This window comes from Oncorhynchus mykiss, chromosome 16, assembly GCF_057628025.1.
Source record: "Oncorhynchus mykiss isolate SJ-2025 chromosome 16, ASM5762802v1, whole genome shotgun sequence".
Classification (NCBI taxonomy): Eukaryota; Metazoa; Chordata; class Actinopteri; order Salmoniformes; family Salmonidae; genus Oncorhynchus; species Oncorhynchus mykiss.
This window is the reverse complement of record NC_143037.1, coordinates 12283269-12304792: the sequence shown is the minus strand read 5'-3', so window position 1 is coordinate 12304792 and position 21524 is coordinate 12283269. Positions and strand designations below refer to the sequence as shown.

The 21524-nt window shown below is 41.7% G+C and overlaps 1 protein-coding gene across 16 annotated transcripts in view; it reads left to right on the top strand.

The window, feature by feature from the left end:
• LOC110492836 (neurexin-1a) overlaps positions 1-21524 on the top strand; it is an 80019-nt gene that overhangs the window by 15585 nt on the left and 42910 nt on the right. For 9 of the 16 annotated variants that reach the window (XM_090201915.1, XM_036946185.2, XM_090201910.1 and 6 more), the window contains 5 exons: positions 6164-6465; positions 7761-7784; positions 11510-11671; positions 15115-15186; positions 15433-15657. In XM_090201915.1, coding sequence (XP_090058041.1) covers positions 6164-6465; positions 7761-7784; positions 11510-11671; positions 15115-15186; positions 15433-15657 — 785 coding nt within the window. The remainder of the gene's footprint in view (positions 1-6163; positions 6466-7760; positions 7785-11509; positions 11672-15114; positions 15187-15432; positions 15658-21524) is intronic. The other 7 variants (XM_090201913.1, XM_036946190.2, XM_090201912.1 and 4 more) reach the window with 1 other exon arrangement.

The window sequence follows — 21524 nt, the reverse complement described above, 5'->3', positions numbered from 1 at the left end:
GCCGAAGAACCCCTTTGGAACCTTTTTTTCTAAGTGTGTACTGTACATGTATGTGAGGTGTTTGTGTGTGTGTGTGTGTGCGTGTGTGCATGCGTGTGTGTGTGTGTGTGTGCAGAAATGTAATGGCAGTCAGAGGGAGCTGACGTAGCCGTCATCTGAAAATAAAGAGGCTTTCTGGAGCTGACTATCTGAAATGAGTTTCTCTGAAGAAGCGGAGGGGGGTGATTGTCTGTGGATGTGAGATAGGGGAGGGGGAGATAAAGAGCGAGGGGAGAGAGAGATATGTTAAGTCCTTAGATGTGTTGGGTCTATCTCCAAAGTGCCAGTCCTACTCCAGTCAAACTTATTCTGACGTGTGTGTGTGTGTGTGTGTGTGTTACAGAGAGGACAAGCTCTATTTCAGAAACCAGACACACATACACCTTTTTGGTTACTACATGATTCCATACTATTTCATAGTTTTGATGTCTTCACTATTATTCTACGTAGAAAATAGTAAAAATAAAGAACAACCGCTGAAAGAGTAGGTGCGCCCAAACTTTTGGCTGGTACTGTAAATAATAGTATTTTTTCCTGATCAATCTACACACAATACCCCATAATGACATCACAATACCCTATAATGACATCACAATACCCCATTACGACATCACAATACCCCATAATGACATCACAATACCCCATAATGACAAAGCAAAAAACAGTTTTTTATAAATGTTTGAAAAAAATGTATAAAACAAAAGTTTAACATTTACATAAGTATTCAGAACCTTTACTCAGTACTTTGTTGAAGCAACTTTGGCAGCGATTACAGCCTTGAGTCTTCTTGGGTATGACACTAAAAGCTTGGCAAATATGTATTTGGGGAGTTTCTCTCATTCTTCTCAGCAGATCCTCTCAAGCTGTGTCAGGTTGGATGGGGAGCATCGCTGCACAGCTATTTTCAGGTCTCTCCAGAGATGTTTGATCGGGGTCGAGCTCTGGCTGGGCCACTCAAGGACATTCAGAGACTTATCCCTAAGCCGCTCCTGCGTTGTCTTGGCTGTGTGCTTAGAGTCGTTGACCTATTGGATGGTAAACCAACGGCAGTCTGAGGTCCTGAGTGCTCTGGAGAAGGTTTTCATCAAGGATTTTTCTGTACTCTGCTCCGTTTGCTTCAAGCCAAAGAGTTTAATCTTTGTTTCATCAGACCAGAGAATCTTGTCTTTAGGTGCCTTTTGGCAAACTCCAAGCGGACTGTGATGCTTTTTTTACTGAGGAGTGGCTTCTGTCTGGCCACTCTACAATAAAGGCCTGATTGGTACAGTGCTGCAGAGATGGTTGTCCTTCTGGAAGGTTCTCCATCACCACATATTAACTCTAGAGCTCTGTCAGAGTGACCATCGGGTTCTTGGTCACCTTCCTTAACAAGGCCCTTCTCCCCCGATTGCTCAGTTTGGCCGGGCGGCCAGATCTAGAAAGAGTCTTGGTGTTTTCAAACTTCGGCCATTTAAGAATGATGGAGGGCACTGTGTTCTTGGGGACCTGCAAAGCTGCAGAAATGTTTCGGTACCCTTTCCCAGATCTTTCCCAGATCTCGACACAATCCTGTCTCGGAGCTCTATGGACAATTCCTTCAACCTCATGGCTTGGTTTTTGCTCTGACATGCACTGTCAACTGTGGGACCTTATATAGACAGGTGTGAGCCTTTCCAAATAATGTCCAATCAATTGAATTTACCATAGGTGGATTCCGATCAAGTTGTAGAAACATCTCAAAGATGATGAATGGAAACAGGATGCACCTGAGTTTCACAGGAAAGGGTCTGAATACTTATGTAAATAAAGTATTTCTGGTTTTTATTATTAATACATTTGCAAAAAAAAATTTTTTTAAACTGTTTTCACTTTATCATTATGGGTTATTGTGTGTAGATTGCTAAGGATTTGTTTTATTTAATTCATTTTAGAATAAGGCTGTAATGTAACAAAAAGTGGAACAAGTCAAGTGGTCTGAATACTTTCAAAAGGCACTGGGCCTTATTCACAAAGGGGTGCAGCATAATTCAGTTGTAACTGGGCCGGCTGAAGTAGTCAGATCATTTATTATAAATACATTGTGTTATTGATGCCCATTCCGGAGCTGTTTCCGACTTTATCATCATTTCTTAATGACTTGCTTTAAGGGGTTTGTGTGTGCGTACGTGTGCCCTGGGATAAAACTGATCTTATCCAGCTGAAGACAAAACACTGGGCTCTAACTGGAGAGATTGTCAGAGAGATTGTCAGAGCGAGAGAGAGAGAGCTGTAGGTGACAGACAAGACTGTAGGTGTTAAGTAGTGTTAGAGGCTAGTGTGTACTGTATATTTTAATGGTTTCAGTTGTAAGGGGCTAGGCGCTAGGGTGTACATAAGGGTAAGGGTTTAGGGTGTAACTTGGTTAATAATAAGATGATCATATATTCTAGAGCTGGACATCCATCAGTATGTGTTGGTGAGTGCCTTAGCGTAGGCGTGTGTTGGCATTTACACATGGTGTATGTGTGATGTGTAGGTTTGAGTGCACAAAACATTAAGAACACCTGCTATAGACATAGACTGAGCAGATTAATCCAGGTGAAAGCTATGATGTCACCTGTTGTTTTCTGTCATGCTGTTCCTTTGTTTTCCGCAGTGTATTTCTGTATTGTTTTAGTGATTCACCATAGTGAAGGCGTAGGCTCAGGTTTTCTGGCTCTCTGTGTTTTTGGTTGGATAGGATTCTCAATTTCTTTCAAAGGTTTTTGCATTCTTCATCAAACCATTCCTCGTTGTTGTTTTTTTTTTTTTTAGGGTTTCTGCTTGAATTTAAATGTTACATGTTAGCTGATAGTTCAAATACAGTGTTCAGGCTTCCTACTGCTGTTTACACCTTCACTTTTGCAGGGGAACATTTTATCCAGGAAGTTCTCTAGGAGGGATTTGTTGGTCAATTGTTTTTGTGGTAGGTTTCTACACTACCCTCCATCTATGGCATTTCTTAAAAGCCAGCAGTTTGTTCGGCTTTGATGCCTCATGGTTGAGTATTGCTCTGTTCAAGTAGATGTGATTTTTCTGTGATCTGATAGGGGTGTCAGTGGACTGACTGTGAACGCTCTGAGAGACTCTAGGCTGAGGTCGATGATAAAGCAGTCTACAGTACTACTGTCAAGAGATGTGCTATAGGTTTACCTACCGTAGGAGTCCCCTCAAAGCCTACCATTGGCTATATACAGAGTTGTGACCTGTTTTTGTTGGTTGTTTTGTCATAGTTATGTCTACGGAGGCATATTGGAGGGAGACCTGTCACACAGGTAGATCTGTCACCTCCAGGTCTCCCTGTGTGCTATGAATGTCGGGTTCTTGACAAGTTCTGGCATTTACTGTAGGTCGCCACAAACTAGTACTAAATGTCCCTGGACCTGGAAATGGTTGATCTCCTCCTCTGTCTCTCTACCTCGCTTCCTCCCGTTCTCTCTCTCTCTCTCACTCTCTCTGCTTCTCCCTCTCTCAGGTAGTGTAGTCACCCTGCTGTTTCTCTATCCTCCATTTTGATTTAGTACAGCTGTCCCTGATAATGTACTGTTCACTCAATCACTCTCTCTCACAGAAGCACACACATGCACCAGTGGAGGCTGCTGAGGGGAGGATGTCTCATAATAATGTCTGGAACGGAGCAAATGGAATGGTTTAAAAAGCATGGAAACCATGTGTAAGATGTATTTGATACCATTCTAATAATTCTGCTCCAGTCATTACCACGTGCCCATCCTCCCCAATTAAGGAGCCACCAACCTCCTGTGACACGCACACACACACACAGCTGTAGCCTAATTGCACGGGGTTGCCATGGAAATGACAAATTAGTATGTGAGGCTGAGGAGAGGAAAGAGCCGTTACATCAGCTGCTGTGTGTGATGTGATAGAATGGTGAACTGGCCCACCTATGTCCTGCTGTCTGGTCTACTGATTGACTGGTTGGCTGATATCTAATGGTATGAATGTAAATTAGATCTACAATGTAATGGTGGTGAATGGGTGTGTGTGTTCATTGTAAGAAATTGGTTCCTGTCACACTCAGCCCACACTCTCCCTCTCGCTCTCCCTCTCCACGGTAAAGACTCACCGCAGGCTCTGAGTTGGTAATAGCTTTCCTGACACAAATACACAAAAATGTACACACACTCACACTTACATGCTGTGAGGGAGGTAATTACCAGTGGCGTGTATTCGTGGATGCAGAGGGAAGCCAGGCTGTTTGACCAAATACTGGACCAAAAAAAAAAATGTACGAAAATCAAATAAATGATCTTTTGTCTCTCTGTGTTTTCATAACTATTTTTCAATTCTGATCTAACCGTAAATCAATATGTTGTGCCACTGGCCTGAGACGATTGAAGTTCAATATGTAGCCTAGCAGGCTAACTTAGCTGGTTCATTGTTGCCTATGCGAGGAAGTCAGGCTAGCAAGCATTTTAGCGAGGTAGCCTTTGACAACAAAAACTAAGACAGAGCTGACCGTTTTGCCAACATGAAAGAGAGGAATGTGGCATTGGCCTTCAGCTAGACTACAAACAGGGTGAAGCCTTTTTTGTTTTATTTGCACATGTCACACACACACACACACGCACGCACACACACACACACACACACACACACACGCACACACACGCACACACACGCACACACACGCACACACACAGACGCACACACACACGCACACACACACACACACACGCACGCACGCACGCGCACACGCGCGCGCGCATGCACACACACACGCACACACACAAACACACAAACACACACACACGCACACACACAAACACACACGCATACACGCGCACACACACACAAACACACATACACGCACACGCACACACACAAACACACACGCACACACAAACACACACACACGCACGCACACACCTGCACACACACACACACGCACACACATTAACACACACACACGCACACACGCACGCACGCACACGCACGCGCACACAGACACACAGAAGTCAGTGCCATGGACAGCCACATTATATATAGCAACATTGATTGAACTAAATGGTTTTGGGTATCTGTATGTTTGTTTTCACTGTTTTAAGCTACATACATACAGCCTTGTTGATTTGATGTTTAAATGCTTAAGTTGAAATGGTGCTGGAATAGCAGAGGCAGTGTTCCTGTGCTCAGTAGCTGATTAGTAAACTGTGGAAAACAGGAACTTCCTTGGCTGTATGTCATGTACATGTAGCTGTTTGTATGCAATATTCTCTTAGTGGACTTCACTGGACAGATGTTTTGTGATGAAACAAACGTATGTGTAGTTGAATTTATTCCGCCACAGTGTGACTGTTGTCTTTATGTTGTCCCGGCCTTATTGTATACCATTGTGCCGTATGAACAAATGGGTTACAGAGCAAACATCACAATTATCACAACACAGGTTGTAATAGGGCTTTTTTATCGGCTTGGCTTGGCTTCCTCAGTGTTTTTACCCACGTAACACTACTGGTAATTACACCCAGAACACAGACACACACATGATCACACACTCTGGCAAATGCCTTTCTATTAACATTCACACACGGGCACACACACTGGCACACACACTGGCACACACACTGGCATACACACTGGCACACACACTGGCACACACACTGGCATACACACTGGCACACACACTGGCACACACACTGGCACACACACTGGCACACACACTGGCATACATTTGATTATATTATGCTGAATTATATAGCATGGCTGGTTGCTGATAGGTACTTAAGAACACACACACACACACCATTCTAAACTCTCTAAACAAGATGACAGATTTTATAATGACTGTTGAATGCATCAAAAAGCGAAGCATCACAACATATCCTGATGGTTGAATGTCAACCCACTCATGAATGATCCATCCAACTCATATCAGATTACTGGATGAGCAACAAAGAGTAAGATAGGAACATATCTCAGGTTATTAGGTTTCCATTTGTCACCAACATTGCTGTTTACACATTTAACATTTTGTCCATGATGTTATATTATAAATATTATAAAACATTAACAACATTGACTGGTCTCTGTTTCTCTTTCTCCCCACTTGTCGACCCACCCCTCCCTCCATCCTTCCATCCAACCTCCCTCCCTCCACCTCCAGCCCGTGAGGACGACGTAGCAACCTTTAAGGGGTCAGAGTATTTCTGCTATGACCTGTCTCCCAGCCCCATCCAATCCTCTAGTGATGAGATCACCCTGAGCTTTAAGACCCTGCAGAGGAACGGCCTAATGCTCCACACGGGCAAATCAGCCGACTACGTCAACCTGGCCTTAAAAAACGGAGCCGTGTCACTGGTCATCAACCTCGGGTCCGGGGCCTTCGAGGCCCTGGTAGAGCCGGTTAATGGGAAGTTTAACGATAACTCCTGGCACGATGTCAAGGTCACACGCAACCTGAGACAGGTAACCTGGCAACGGCAGGGGAGGGGCGAGATGAAAAGGGGGTTATAGAGAGAGGGGTTTATAGAAAGGGGGGGTTTATAGAGAGAGGGGTTTATAGAAAGAGGGGGTTATAGAGAGTGGGGGTTATAGAGAGAGGGGTTATAGAGAGAGGGGTTATAGAGAGAGGGGTTATAGAGAGAGGGGGATATAGAGAGAGGGGTTATAGAGAGAGGGGTTATAGAGAGAGGGGTTATAGAGAGAGGGGTTATAGAGAGAGGGGGTTATAGAGAGAGGGGTTATAGAGAGAGGGGGTTATAGAGAGGGGGGTTATAGAGAGAGGGGGGTTATAGAGAGAGGGGGTTATAGAGAGAGGGGGTTATAGAGAGAGGGGTTATAGAGAGAGGGGTTATAGAGAGAGGGGTTATAGAGAGAGGGGGATATAGAGAGAGGGGTTATAGAGAGAGGGGTTATAGAGAGAGGGGTTATAGAGAGAGGGGGTTATAGAGAGAGGGGTTATAGAGAGAGGGGTTATAGAGAGAGGGGGATATAGAGAGAGGGGTTATAGAGAGAGGGGTTATAGAGAGAGGGGGCTATAGAGAGAGGGGTTATAGAGAGAGGGGGTTATAGAGAGAGGGGGTTATAGAGAGAGGGGTTATAGAGAGAGGGGGTTATAGAGAGAGGGGGTTATAGAGAGAGGGGGTTATAGAGAGAGGGGGTTATAGAGAGAGGGGGTTATAGAGAGAGGGGTTATAGAGAGAGGGGGTTATAGAGAGAGGGGGTTATAGAGAGAGGGGTTATAGAGAGAGGGGGTTATAGAGAGAGGGGGTTATAGAGAGAGGGGTTATAGAGAGAGGGGGTTATAGAGAGAGGGGTTATAGAGAGAGGGGGTTATAGAGAGAATGGGAAAGAGATAAAGAGGGTGAACGAGGGAAAGAAAGGTCAAAGCGAAAGGGTGTGTGCATGAGTGAGAAAGAGAGAGAAAAAGAGAGAAAGAGGGTGTATTTGTCTTAAACTCACTGTGTGTGTGTGTGTGTGTATATTAGCGTCAGGGCTGGGGGCACTATTCTTCTGCTAACTGTAGTCTTCTGCTGTTTGCCTGTGTGTATCCAACCACTAACTACTAACTGTACTTACTAACCTGCTAGTAATACTAACTAACCTCCATCCATGGAATGTGTCATACTACTAACCTGTTGCCTTCTCCTAGCCTTCTCCACTCCTCTCTAACCTTCACTGGCCTTCTACCTTTTCTTTGTCCTTTACGGATGTCGTTTTGTTCACACTTGTTGCTCTCCTTCCTCCCCCTCTCCACAAAGCACTCAGGCATTGGACACGCTATGGTAAACAAACTCCATTGTTTGGTAGATATAACTCTAATCCTTTCCCAGTTTCGGTTTACTGTGTTCTTTTCTGAGCCGTAGAACAACTAAAACTATACTAGAACAAGATGATGGCGGTTGGTTCTCTCGGCTTAACACTCCCCTCTTAGCCCCGCTATTTCTTTCTACCTTTCCTTTGACCTTTTTCCGACGTTCACTCCATCTCCCCATTGTTGACATGTAGGCGTGTCCTGATTTGGCTCTTTCCTCAGCTGCACGCGATTGGCCGCTCCCCCTGCATGGTGCAACTCCAGGTCACGCCTCTCTGATTTGTCCATTTAACACAGAGACAGAGGCCAACCTCCCTCCCCCTTTTTAATTTTCTCCTATTCTTTTTCTCCATTCCTCCTCTGCATGCTGTCCATCCTGCTGCTGAGCCCAGGCTCTTCTGTTGTTGTTTGTTTTCTCGTTCCTATCTTCCTCTTGCTGTTGGCTGCATGTGTGTGGAATGACTAACCCATTTAACACTGTGTGTGTCAGTGTGTGTGTGTCAGTGTATGTGTCACATCATTCAGACCTGCTAATCTGACTAACTCCCCACACACACTCTAACCCACAACCCCTACCCCTCACACACTCCAACCCTCAACACTATCATCACTACTAGCATCATGTTTATCACTAACCTCAACACTACTAACAGCACTAACACCATTTACTATCAGAATATTAACTAATACCTAATACACTAACAGATTGTGGCTGCTGAGCCTCAACATATGCCTGAATAACCTGATTAGCTACTTATGCTAATGCAATATAGCCAGGGTAATCCTGGTTAGCTACTTATGCTAATGCAATATAGCCAGGGTAATCCTGGTTAGCTACTTATGCTAATGCTATATAGCCAGGGTAATCTAGGTTAGGTACTTATGCTGATGCTATATAGCCAGGGTCATCTGGGTTAGGTATTTATGCTAATGCTCTATTGCCAGGGTAATCCTCATTAGCTACAACCTGAGCTGACTACACATGCTACTGTAATCTACTCGGTGGGTTAGCCATTGTTGCTAATGAACTAGTCAACATCAAGCTTGTTTGCATTTTATAGAACCAATGTTATTCCTTTGGTTGTTCTCATGGCATGTGTTTCTAGCTCCAACAGTGCAGTAGTACCTAGCAATAATAATAAAAAATATACAAATAAACTATACACACATCATCCAGAAAAGTTTTAAACAAAAAAACTAAATTAAGAAGTATCAGAACGAGCAATGTCAGAGTCCGGAATATAAATATATATGTATATATATTGTACATTATAGACAGTACATTAATATAACATGTGTGTACAGCAGTAGTTATATAGGATGAGCCATGACTAGAATACAGTATATACATACAGTGCCTTCGAGAATGTATTTATACCCCTTGACTTATTCCACATTGAAAATCTGCGGAAAGACTTGAAAATTGTTGTTCACCGCCAAAGAATGGGAGAAAATCGCCAAATCCAAAGCTGATACAGACATACCCAAGACGACTCAAAGCTGATACAGACATGCCCAAGACGACTCAGAGCTCGTACAGACATGCCCAAGACGACTCAGAGCTGATACAGACATGCCCAAGACGACAGAGCTGATACAGACATACCCAAGACGACTCAGAGCTCGTACAGACATGCCCAAGACGACTCAGAGCTGATACAGACATGCCCAAGACGACTCAGAGCTGATACAGACATGCCCAAGACGACTCAAAGCTGATACAGACATACCCAAGACGACTCAAAGCTGATACAGACATGCCCAAGACGACTCAGAGCTGATACAGACATGCCCAAGACGACTCAGAGCTGATACAGACATGCCCAAGACGACTCAAAGCTGATACAGACATGCCCAAGACGACTCAGAGCTGATACAGACATGCCCAAGACGACTCAAAGCTGATACAGACATGCCCAAGACGACTCAAAGCTGATACAGACATGCCCAAGACGACTCAGAGCTGATACAGACATACCCAAGACGACTCAAAGCTGATACAGACATGCCCAAGACGACTCAAAGCTGATACAGACATGCCCAAGACGACTCGAAGCTGATACAGACATACCCAAGACGACTCGAAGCTGATACAGACATGCCCAAGACGACTCAGAGCTGATACAGACATACCCAAGACGACTCAAAGCTGATACAGACATGCCCAAGACGACTCAAAGCTGATACAGACATGCCCAAGACGACTCGAAGCTGATACAGACATACCCAAGACGACTCAAAGCTGATACAGACATGCCCAAGACGACTCGAAGCTGATACAGACATGCCCAAGACGACTCGAAGCTGATACAGACATACCCAAGACGACTCGAAGCTGATACAGACATGCCCAAGACGACTCAGAGCTGATACAGACATACCCAAGACGACTCAAAGCTGATACAGACATGCCCAAGACGACTCAGAGCTGATACAGACATGCCCAAGACGACTCGAAGCTGATACAGACATACCCAAGACGACTCAAAGCTGATACAGACATGCCCAAGACGACTCGAAGCTGATACAGACATGCCCAAGACGACTCAAAGCTGATACAGACATGCCCAAGACGACTCAGAGCTGATACAGACATACCCAAGACGACTCAAAGCTGATACAGACATGCCCAAGACGACTCAAAGCTGATACAGACATGCCCAAGACGACTCGAAGCTGATACAGACATGCCCAAGACGACTCAGAGCTGATACAGACATACCCAAGACGACTCAGAGCTGATACAGACATGCCCAAGACGACTCAGAGCTGATACAGACATACCCAAGACGACTCAGAGCTGATACAGACATACCCAAGACGACTCAGAGCTGTAATCGCCGCCAAAGGTGCTTCTACAAAGTATTAAGTCAAGGATGTGAATAGTTATGTATTTCATTTTTTTTTTTAAATGTGACAACATTTCTGAAAACCTGTTTGAGAGAAAAAAAATCTATTTAATCCATTTTGAATTCAGGCTGTAAAAGAACAAAAGATGGACTAAATCAAGGTATGAATACTTTCTGAAGGCACCGTGTAAAGTGGGTGGAGCAGTATGTAAACATTATTAAAGTTCAATGACTATGTACATACAGTAGGGCAGCAGTCTCTACGGTACAGGGTAGAATACCAGGTGGTTCAACAGGACATTTGAGTTGGCTTCAGTATTAGCTAGATATTTTAAATTAGGAACTTATCTTGAAAGATTTTTGGACTGCATCCTTTTTAGCCCAATCAAGGGACTCGTGACTCGACTCGAACTTGAGTATAAAGGACACAGACTTGGACTCAGATTTGTATTTGTTCTGCCTGCAGGACAGATCTGCTGCCCTGAGAACAGAGTTGGTTCCGTAATACTCTAACAAGCCCAAACCACCTCATCACACAGACAGGAAACAGGTCCAAACACGCTAGACAAATAAAAAATAACAGAAAAACACAGAAAAATCACACAAACCAAACAACAGACCAATCAGAACACAGACCTAACACAGCTAGACCAATCAAATCACAGACCAGTTCAATACAACTGACCAATCAATCCAAACAACTGACCAACCAACCACAGCCAAGACCAGACCACCTCCCCAGAAACCTACCAAGTCAGTAAGGGGGCAGACTAATTTGGCAGGCTAGCGCGTTGCGCTGCGTTTGGTGTGAGTATAGCGTGCCCTTTCCCTGTGCTTTGTTGCATAGGTGACCATCTCCGTGGACGGCATCTTGACCACTACGGGCTACACCCAGGAAGACTACACCATGTTGGGCTCAGACGATTTCTTCTACGTGGGTGGAAGTCCCAGTACTGCTGACCTCCCTGGATCTCCTGTTAGCAACAACTTTATGGGCTGCCTTAAAGAGGTGGGTTGTACACACACACACACACTAACCCACTCGTACTCATCTATACATTATACACACATGCATACGCACGTCTACATATGCGCACATCACAGTCGCATACAAAGCTAGGTCTACAGGTTTATCCACAGGTTCATGATCTTATACAGTATATACGGTAATAATGTACACAGATACACACACATCTCATACAGTATATACGGTAATAATGTACACAGATACACACACATCTCATACAGTATATACGGTAATAATGTACACAGATACACACACATCTCATACAGTATATATGTTAATAATGTACACAGATACACACACATCTCATACAGTATATATGTTAATAATGTACACAGATACACACACATCTCATACAGTATATACGGTAATAATGTACACAGATACACACACATCTCATACAGTATATATGTTAATAATGTACACAGATACACACACATCTCATACAGTATATACGGTAATAATGTACACAGATACACACACATCTTATACAGTATATACGGTAATAATGTACACAGATACACACACATCTCATACAGTATATACGGTAATAATGTACACAGATACACACACATCTCATACAGTATATATGTTAATAATGTACACAGATACACACACATCTCATACAGTATATATGTTAATAATGTACACAGATACACACACATCTCATACAGTATATACGGTAATAATGTACACAGATACACACACATCTCATACAGTATATATGTTAATAATGTACACAGATACACACACATCTCATACAGTATATACGGTAATAATGTACACAGATACACACACATCTTATACAGTATATACGGTAATAATGTACACAGATACACACACATCTCATACAGTATATACGGTAATAATGTACACAGATACACACACATCTCATACAGTATATATGTTAATAATGTACACAGATACACACACATCTCATACAGTATATATGTTAATAATGTACACAGATACACACACATCTCATACAGTATATATGTTAATAATGTACACAGATACACACACATCTCATACAGTATATACAGTAATAATGTACACAGATACACACACATCTCATACAGTATATATGGTAATAATGTACACAGATACACACACATCTCATACAGTATATATGTTAATAATGTACACAGATACACACACATCTCATACAGTATATATGTTAATAATGTACACAGATACACACACATCTCATACAGTATATACGGTAATAATGTACACAGATACACACACATCTCATACAGTATATACGGTAATAATGTACACAGATACACACACATCTCATACAGTATATATGTTAATAATGTACACAGATACACACACATCTCATACAGTATATACGGTAATAATGTACACAGATACACACACATCTTATACAGTATATACGGTAATAATGTACACAGATACACAAACATCTCATACAGTATATACGGTAATAATGTACACAGATACACACACATCTCATACAGTATATATGTTAATAATGTACACAGATACACACACATCTCATACAGTATATACAGTAATAATGTACACAGATACACACACATCTCATACAGTATATATGGTAATAATGTACACAGATACACACACATCTCATACAGTATATATGTTAATAATGTACACAGATACACAAACATCTCATACAGTATATACGGTAATAATGTACACAGATACACAAACATCTCATACAGTATATACGGTAATAATGTACACAGATACACACACATCTCATACAGTATATACGGTAATAATGTACACAGATACACACACATCTCATACAGTATATACGGTAATAATGTACACAGATACACACACATCTCATACAGTATATACGGTAATAATGTACACAGATACACAAACATCTCATACAGTATATACGGTAATAACGTACACAGATACACACACATCTCATACAGTATATATGGTAATAATGTACACAGATACACAAACATCTCATACAGTATATACGGTAATAATGTACACAGATACACACACATCTCATACAGTATATATGGTAATAATGTACACAGATACACACACATCTCATACAGTATATACGGTAATAATGTACACAGATACACACACATCTCATACAGTATATACGGTAATAATGTACACAGATACACAAACATCTCATACAGTATATACGGTAATAATGTACACAGATACACACACATCTCATACAGTATATATGTTAATAATGTACACAGATACACACACATCTCATACAGTATATATGGTAATAATGTACACAGATACACACACATCTCATACCGTATATATGGTAATAATGTACACAGAGACACACACATCTCATACAGTAAATACGGTAATAATGTACACAGAGAGATGCACACACATCTTATACAGTACATATGGTAATAATGTACACAGAGAGATACACACACATCTCATACAGTACATATGGTAATAATGTACACAGATACACACACATCTCATACAGTAAATACGGTAATAATGTACACAGAGAGATGCACACACATCTTATACAGTATATACGGTAATAAGACACAGAGAGATGCACACACATCTTATACAGTATATACGGTAATAAGACACAGAGAGATGCACACACATCTTATACAGTATATACGGTAATAAGACACAGAGAGATGCACACACATCTTATACAGTATATACGGTAATAAGACACAGAGAGATGCACACACACATTTGGCAGTGGCACACACACCCACTCTCCCTCTGCAGTCTTCAGAATCTGAGAGAATCAGTGATGAGTGTTGCTGAGGGAGCAGACGCAGCGCTAAGCGCTAACATGCTAATTGGCTCTGCCACCGAGACCCTCTATCCATCCGCTCTGCTCCAAATGCGCCAACGGCACACACACACACACGCACACACACACACACACACACACACACAAACAAACAGACAGATGATTTGCCAACGGTGATATCATTAGTAGTGTGTGCGTGCGTGCGTGCATTCGTTCGCGCGTGTACGTGCGGTTGATTGGGACTGATGGTGTTGTAGGCATGCTGCTGTCATTTACATATCTAATGTGATCGTATGCTAATCCATGGGAAATAATTCAGATGTACGACGGAACACACTGGCATGACTGATCATCAGCCCTGTACAATATTTCATGCGCACCAACACACACACACACACTTACACACACACACTCCTCTTCTCCTCACCTCATTTCCCCTCCTCATCTCCTCTCCTTCATCTAGACTGGCATTGAAACACAGGTTTGGTGGAAGCAACATGACAGTGATAACTGAGGCTTTGCTTTCTTCTGTGACTGAAAGAGAGGAGACAAGGAGAGAGGAGATACAAGACTATTCATTTGCACTCTTCCTCTCAACCTTAATAACCTCTTTCCCTCACCCCTGCCCTGACCCCTCAACCCTGACCTCTAGGTGGTGTATAAGAACAATGATGTACGGTTGGAGCTGTCTCGGCTGGCTAAGCAGGGAGATGCTAAGATGAAGGTAATATACACCATAGTTTCTTATTGGCTGGTCTTATTGGCTGGTCTCAAATCGCATCCTAACCCTTAAGTAGTCCATTGCAACACAGCCCTATTACTCAGTTTTTCACTCTATTTTATTGTTTCAATTTAATGTGTGGCATTTTTAACATTTGATTTGGGGCCTGAAGAAAATAAGTAACATACTAAATAAAGAATAATGAATTGAGAGGAACAAACTAAGTTAACAAACTTTCCCATCCATCAGGTGAGCGGTATAGTGGCGTTTAAGTGTGAGAGCGTGGCGACCCTCGATCCCGTGACCTTTGACACCCCAGAGTCGTTTGTAGGATTGAGCAAGTGGAGCGCCAAGAAGGCAGGGTCAATCTCCTTTGACTTCAGAACGACGGAACCCAACGGACTGATGCTCTTCAGCCACGGGAAACCACGGCAACAGCAACGCAAGGACCCCCGCACACCCCCCACCCTAAAGGTAAGGAGACACACGCTGACCAAGCACACATTGGATGTTTCTCAATATGCGTACTACCGTGCTTCACACTCTCATGCTCCGAGTGCATTCTCCAAGGACGTTCTCTTGATTATGTTCTTATGAGGACGAGAGTGTGGAGAACACATAAAACCTTCCATTTGAGAAGGACTCCCCCTACTGTATTACCTCACGCTGCACGTCCCCATTTACTGATCCTTCTTCCAACCAGGACAATGACAACAATAGAGACCAAACAAGATGTACACAAAGCAAACGTTTTACTTCATACCTACAGTGCCTTGCGAAAGTATTCGGCCCCCTTGAACTTTGCGACCTTTTGCCACATTTCAGGCTTCAAACATAAAGATATAAAACTGTAGGACAACAACAAGTGGGACACAATCATGAAGTGGAACGACATTTATTGGATATTTCAAACTTTTTTAACAAATCAAAAACTGAAAAATTGGGCGTGCAAAATTATTCAGCCCCTTTACTTTCAGTGCAGCAAACTCTCTCCAGAAGTTCAGTGAGGATCTCTGAATGATCCAATGTTGACCTAAATGACTAATGATGATAAATACAATCCACCTGTGTGTAATCAAGTCTCCGTATAAATGCACCTGCACTGTGATAGTCTCAGAGGTCCGTTAAAAGCGCAGAGAGCATCATGAAGAACAAGGAACACACCAGGCAGGTCCGAGATACTGTTGTGAAGAAGTTTAAAGCCGGATTTGGATACAAAAAGATTTCCCAAGCTTTAAACATCCCAAGGAGCACTGTGCAAGCGATAATATTGAAATGGAAGGAGTATCAGACCACTGCAAATCTACCAAGACCTGGCCGTCCCTCTAAACTTTCAGCTCATACAAGGAGAAGACTGATCAGAGATGCAGCCAAGAGGCCCATGATCACTCTGGATGAACTACAGAGATCTACAGCTGAGGTGGGAGACTCTGTCCATAGGACAACAATCAGTCGTATATTGCACAAATCTGGCCTTTATGGAAGAGTGGCAAGAAGAAAGCCATTTCTTAAAGATATCCATAAAAAGTGTTTAAAGTTTGCCACAAGCCACCTGGGAGACACACCAAACATGTGGAAGAAGGTGCTCTGGTCAGATGAAACCAAAATTGAACTTTTTGGCAACAATGCAAAACGTTATGTTTGGCGTAAAAGCAACACAGCTGAACACACCATCCCCACTGTCAAACATGGTGGTGGCAGCATCATGGTTTGGGCTTGCTTTTCTTCAGAAGGGACAGGGAAGATTGTTAAAATTGATGGGAAGATGGATGGAGCCAAATACAGGACCATTCTGGAAGAAAACCTGACCGCGTCTGCAAAAGACCTGAGACTGGGACGGAGATTTGTCTTCCAACAAGACAATGATCCAAAACATAAAGCAAAATCTACAATGGAATGGTTCAAAAATAAACATATCCAAGTGTTGGAATGGCCAAGTCAAAGTCCAGACCTGAATCCAATCGAGAATCTGTGGAAAGAACTGAAAACTGCTGTTCACAAATGCTCTCCATCCAACCTCACTGAGCTCGAGCTGTTTTGCAAGGAGGAATGGGACAAAATGTCAGTCTCTCGATGTGCAAAACTGATAGAGACATACCCCAAGCGACTTACAGCTGTAATCGCAGCAAAAGGTGACGCTACAAAGTATTAACTTAAGGGGGCTGAATAATTTTGCACGCCCAATTTTTCAGTTTTTGATTTGTTAAAAAAGTTTGAAATATCCAATAAATGTCATTCCACTTCATGATTGTGTCCCACTTGTTGTTGATTCTTCACAAAAAAATACATTTTTATATCTTTATGTTTTAAGCCTGAAATGTGGCAAAAGGTCGCAAAGTTTAAGGGGGCCGAATACTTTCGCAAGGCACTGTATCTGCTATCTATATGTGAATCGTAATAATGTACCTAACCAGATAGTTTAACGGGCAACAATGACCTAAAACAAATTTTATGCAAGGTAGATGTCAACTCTTTGTATGTAGCTAGCTAGCTAACAAATATTAGTGGCTCTTTGGCTAGCCCTACTGACTTACTATGGGCTAGTGGATATTTATTACTGTATTAAGATCAAATATTGTAGTCAGGCAACATGAGATATAAATAGGCAACGTGAGATATAAATAGGCAACGTGAGATATAAATAGGCAACATATGAGATACAAACAGGCAACATATAAGATAAAAATAGGCAACATATGAGATATAAATAGGCAACGTGAGATATAAATAGGCAACGTGAGATATAAATAGGCAACGTGAGATACAAATAGGAAACGTGAGATATAAATAGGCAACGTGAGATATAAATAGGAAACGTGAGATATTAATAGGCAACGTGAGATATAAATAGGCAACATATGAGATATAAATAGGCAACATATGAGATATAAATAGGCAACGTGAGATATAAATAGGCAACGTGAGATTTAAGTAGGCAACATATGAGATATAAATAGGCAACGTGAGATATAAATAGGCAACGTGAGATATAAATAGGCAACATATGAGATATAAATAGGCAACCAATGAGATATAAATAGGCAACGTGAGATATAAATAGGCAACGTGAGATATAAATAGGCAACGTGAGATACAAATAGGAAATGTGAGATATAAATAGGCAACGTGAGATATAAATAGGCAACGTGAGATATAAATAGGAAACGTGAGATATTAATAGGCAACGTGAGATATAAATAGGCAACATATGAGATATAAATAGGCAACAAATGAGATATAAATAGGCAACGTGAGATATAAATAGGCAACGTGAGATTTAAGTAGGCAAGATATGAGATATAAATAGGCAACGTGAGATATAAATAGGCAACGTGAGATATAAATAGGCAACATATGAGATATAAATAGGCAACCAATGAGATATAAATAGGCAACGTGAGATATAAATAGGCAACGTGAGATATAAATAGGCAACATATGAGATATAAATAGGCAACGTGAGATATAAATAGGCAATGTGCAATGGTGTTGGTGTTTATACTGGTGTTGGTGTTGGTGTTTATACTGGTGTTGATGTTTATACTGTTGTTGGTGTTGGTTTTTATACTGGTGTTGGTGTTGATGTTTATACTGTTGTTGGCGTTGATGTTTATACTGTTGTTGGTGTTGATGTTTATACTGGTGTTGATGTTAATACTGTTGTTGGTGTTGGTTTTTATACTGGTGTTGATGTTAATACTGTTGTTGGTGTTGGTGTTTATACTGATGTTGGCGTTGATGTTTATACTGTTGTTGGTGTTGGTTTTTATACTGGTGTTGATGTTTATACTGGTGTTGATGTTTATACTGGTGTTGATGTTGATGTTTATACTGGTGTTGGTGTTGATACTGGTGTTGATGTTGATGTTGATATATTTGTTGGTGTTGATGTTGACATTGATGTTTATACTGGTGTTGGTGTTGATACTGGTGTTGATGTTTATACTGGTGTTGATGTTTATACTGGTGTTGGTGTTGATGTTGATATATTTGTTGGTGTTGATGTTCATACTGGTGTTGGTGTTGATGTTGATACTGGTGTCGGTGTTGATGTTTCTACTGATTTTGGTGTTTGTACTGGTGTTGATGTTGATGTTTATACAGGTGTTGATGTTGATGTTTATACTGGTGTTGGTGTTGATACTGGTGTTGGTGTTTATACTGGTGTTGGTGTTGATGTTTATACTGGTGTTGGTGTTGATACTGGTGTTGGTGTTGATGATGAGTTTACACTGGTGTTAATAGGCAACGTGAGATATAAATAGGCAACATATGAGATATAAATAGGCAACATATGAGATATAAATAGGCAACGTGAGATATAAATAGGCAACGTGAGATTTAAGTAGGCAAGATATGAGAAATAAATAGGCAACGTGAGATATAAATAGGCAACGTGAGATATAAATAGGCAACATATGAGATATAAATAGGCAACCAATGAGATATAAATAGGCAACGTGAGATATAAATAGGCAACGTGAGATATAAATAGGCAACATATGAGATATAAATAGGCAACGTGAGATATAAATAGGCAATGTGCAATGGTGTTGGTGTTTATACTGGTGTTGGTGTTGGTGTTTATACTGGTGTTGATGTTTATACTGTTGTTGGTGTTGGTTTTTATACTGGTGTTGGTGTTGATGTTTATACTGTTGTTGGCGTTGATGTTTATACTGTTGTTGGTGTTGATGTTTATACTGGTGTTGATGTTAATACTGTTGTTGGTGTTGGTTTTTATACTGGTGTTGATGTTAATACTGTTGTTGGTGTTGGTGTTTATACTGATGTTGGCGTTGATGTTTATACTGTTGTTGGCGTTGATGTTTATACTGTTGTTGGTGTTGGTTTTTATACTGGTGTTGATGTTTATACTGGTGTTGATGTTTATACTGGTGTTGATGTTGATGTTTATACTGGTGTTGGTGTTGATACTGGTGTTGATGTTGATGTTGATATATTTGTTGGTGTTGATGTTGACATTGATGTTTATACTGGTATACTAAAGTCAGGTTGAAAGTCATGCGTCCTCCGATACACAACCCAACCAAGCCGCACTGCTTCTTAACACAGAGCGCATCCAACCCGGAAGCCAGCCCCACCAATGTGTCGGAGGAAACACCATGCACCTGGCAACCTTGGTTAGCGTGCACTGCGCCCGGCCCGCCACAGGAGTCGCTGGTGCGAGATGAGACAAGGATATCCCTACCGGCCAAGCCCTCCCTAAACCGTACGACGCTAGGCCAATTGTGCGTCGCCCCACGGACCTCCCGGTCGCCCACCTGCCCTTTTCTATGCACAATCCCCCTACCCCCCTGTCTCCGACACCCAGGCTGCAGTGGTCAGAGAGAAGTCGTAAATTCCTGGAGGAGATTATCTCCTCATGGCCACAGTATAGAGACAGAGTGAGTTTTCATAGACAGAACAAAGGAATTTCTTCCACCTCATAGAACTTGAGGGTAGAACAACATTTATGTTCTGGAGAAGGTATAAAAGATCGGTGAAGAATCCAGCTATGAACTGGTCCGTTTGGTACAATTTTGTGAAACTCATGGGAGACAATATGGCAACATTACCATAACGCTGTTTATACAATAGCCTCAGATATGAGGCTTGAATCTAATTGTTGTACAGGATGAATGAGGAAAGATTAAACTATTTGTGAAATTATGGGATGCTATGTAATGATGTAATGTGAGAGAATTGTATTTCTGTGTAAAGTTTCACTTAATAAGTCACTGGCATGCCTCCATGAACACAGCCAGGACTTGGCTTCATGAGACAGCCTTTTTCTGCTCTTCAGAATAAAACCCCCACCCTGGTTTTCTATCACCAGACTATGTTTCTCTCAATTACGAGAGGACAAAGGTTACAGACCAGCTTACCTCGATAACGAGAGTGCCAGGGTTTGAGTAGATGGCTGAATCTTTTAACCATACCACGTGGTTAAACTCTTAGACTATCGATACCGACAGAATAAGAACAAGTCTTTAATATTAATACACTAGTTTGCAGCTAGGAATTCGGTATCATTGAACGCGAAGACCGACAACCGCCCAAATATCTATTCTATAACAACATGAATGAATGTCACTCTGAACTATCCATTCTAACCACGACAGAGAGAGGGCGGACAGACTCTCCAACAGAAACAAACTTTTCAACAGAGACCCCGACGACACACTGAGCGTAAATATATATATATTGATTGCAATTGTTCCCGAATGAGTGAGCGTTCATGTGCAAAGGATTAGCATTTCAATTGTTATAATTATCAACTTTGTAGTGTCTCATCTCAGTTGACCCCCACTTCCCTTTTGTCCACCAAGCCGCGATAC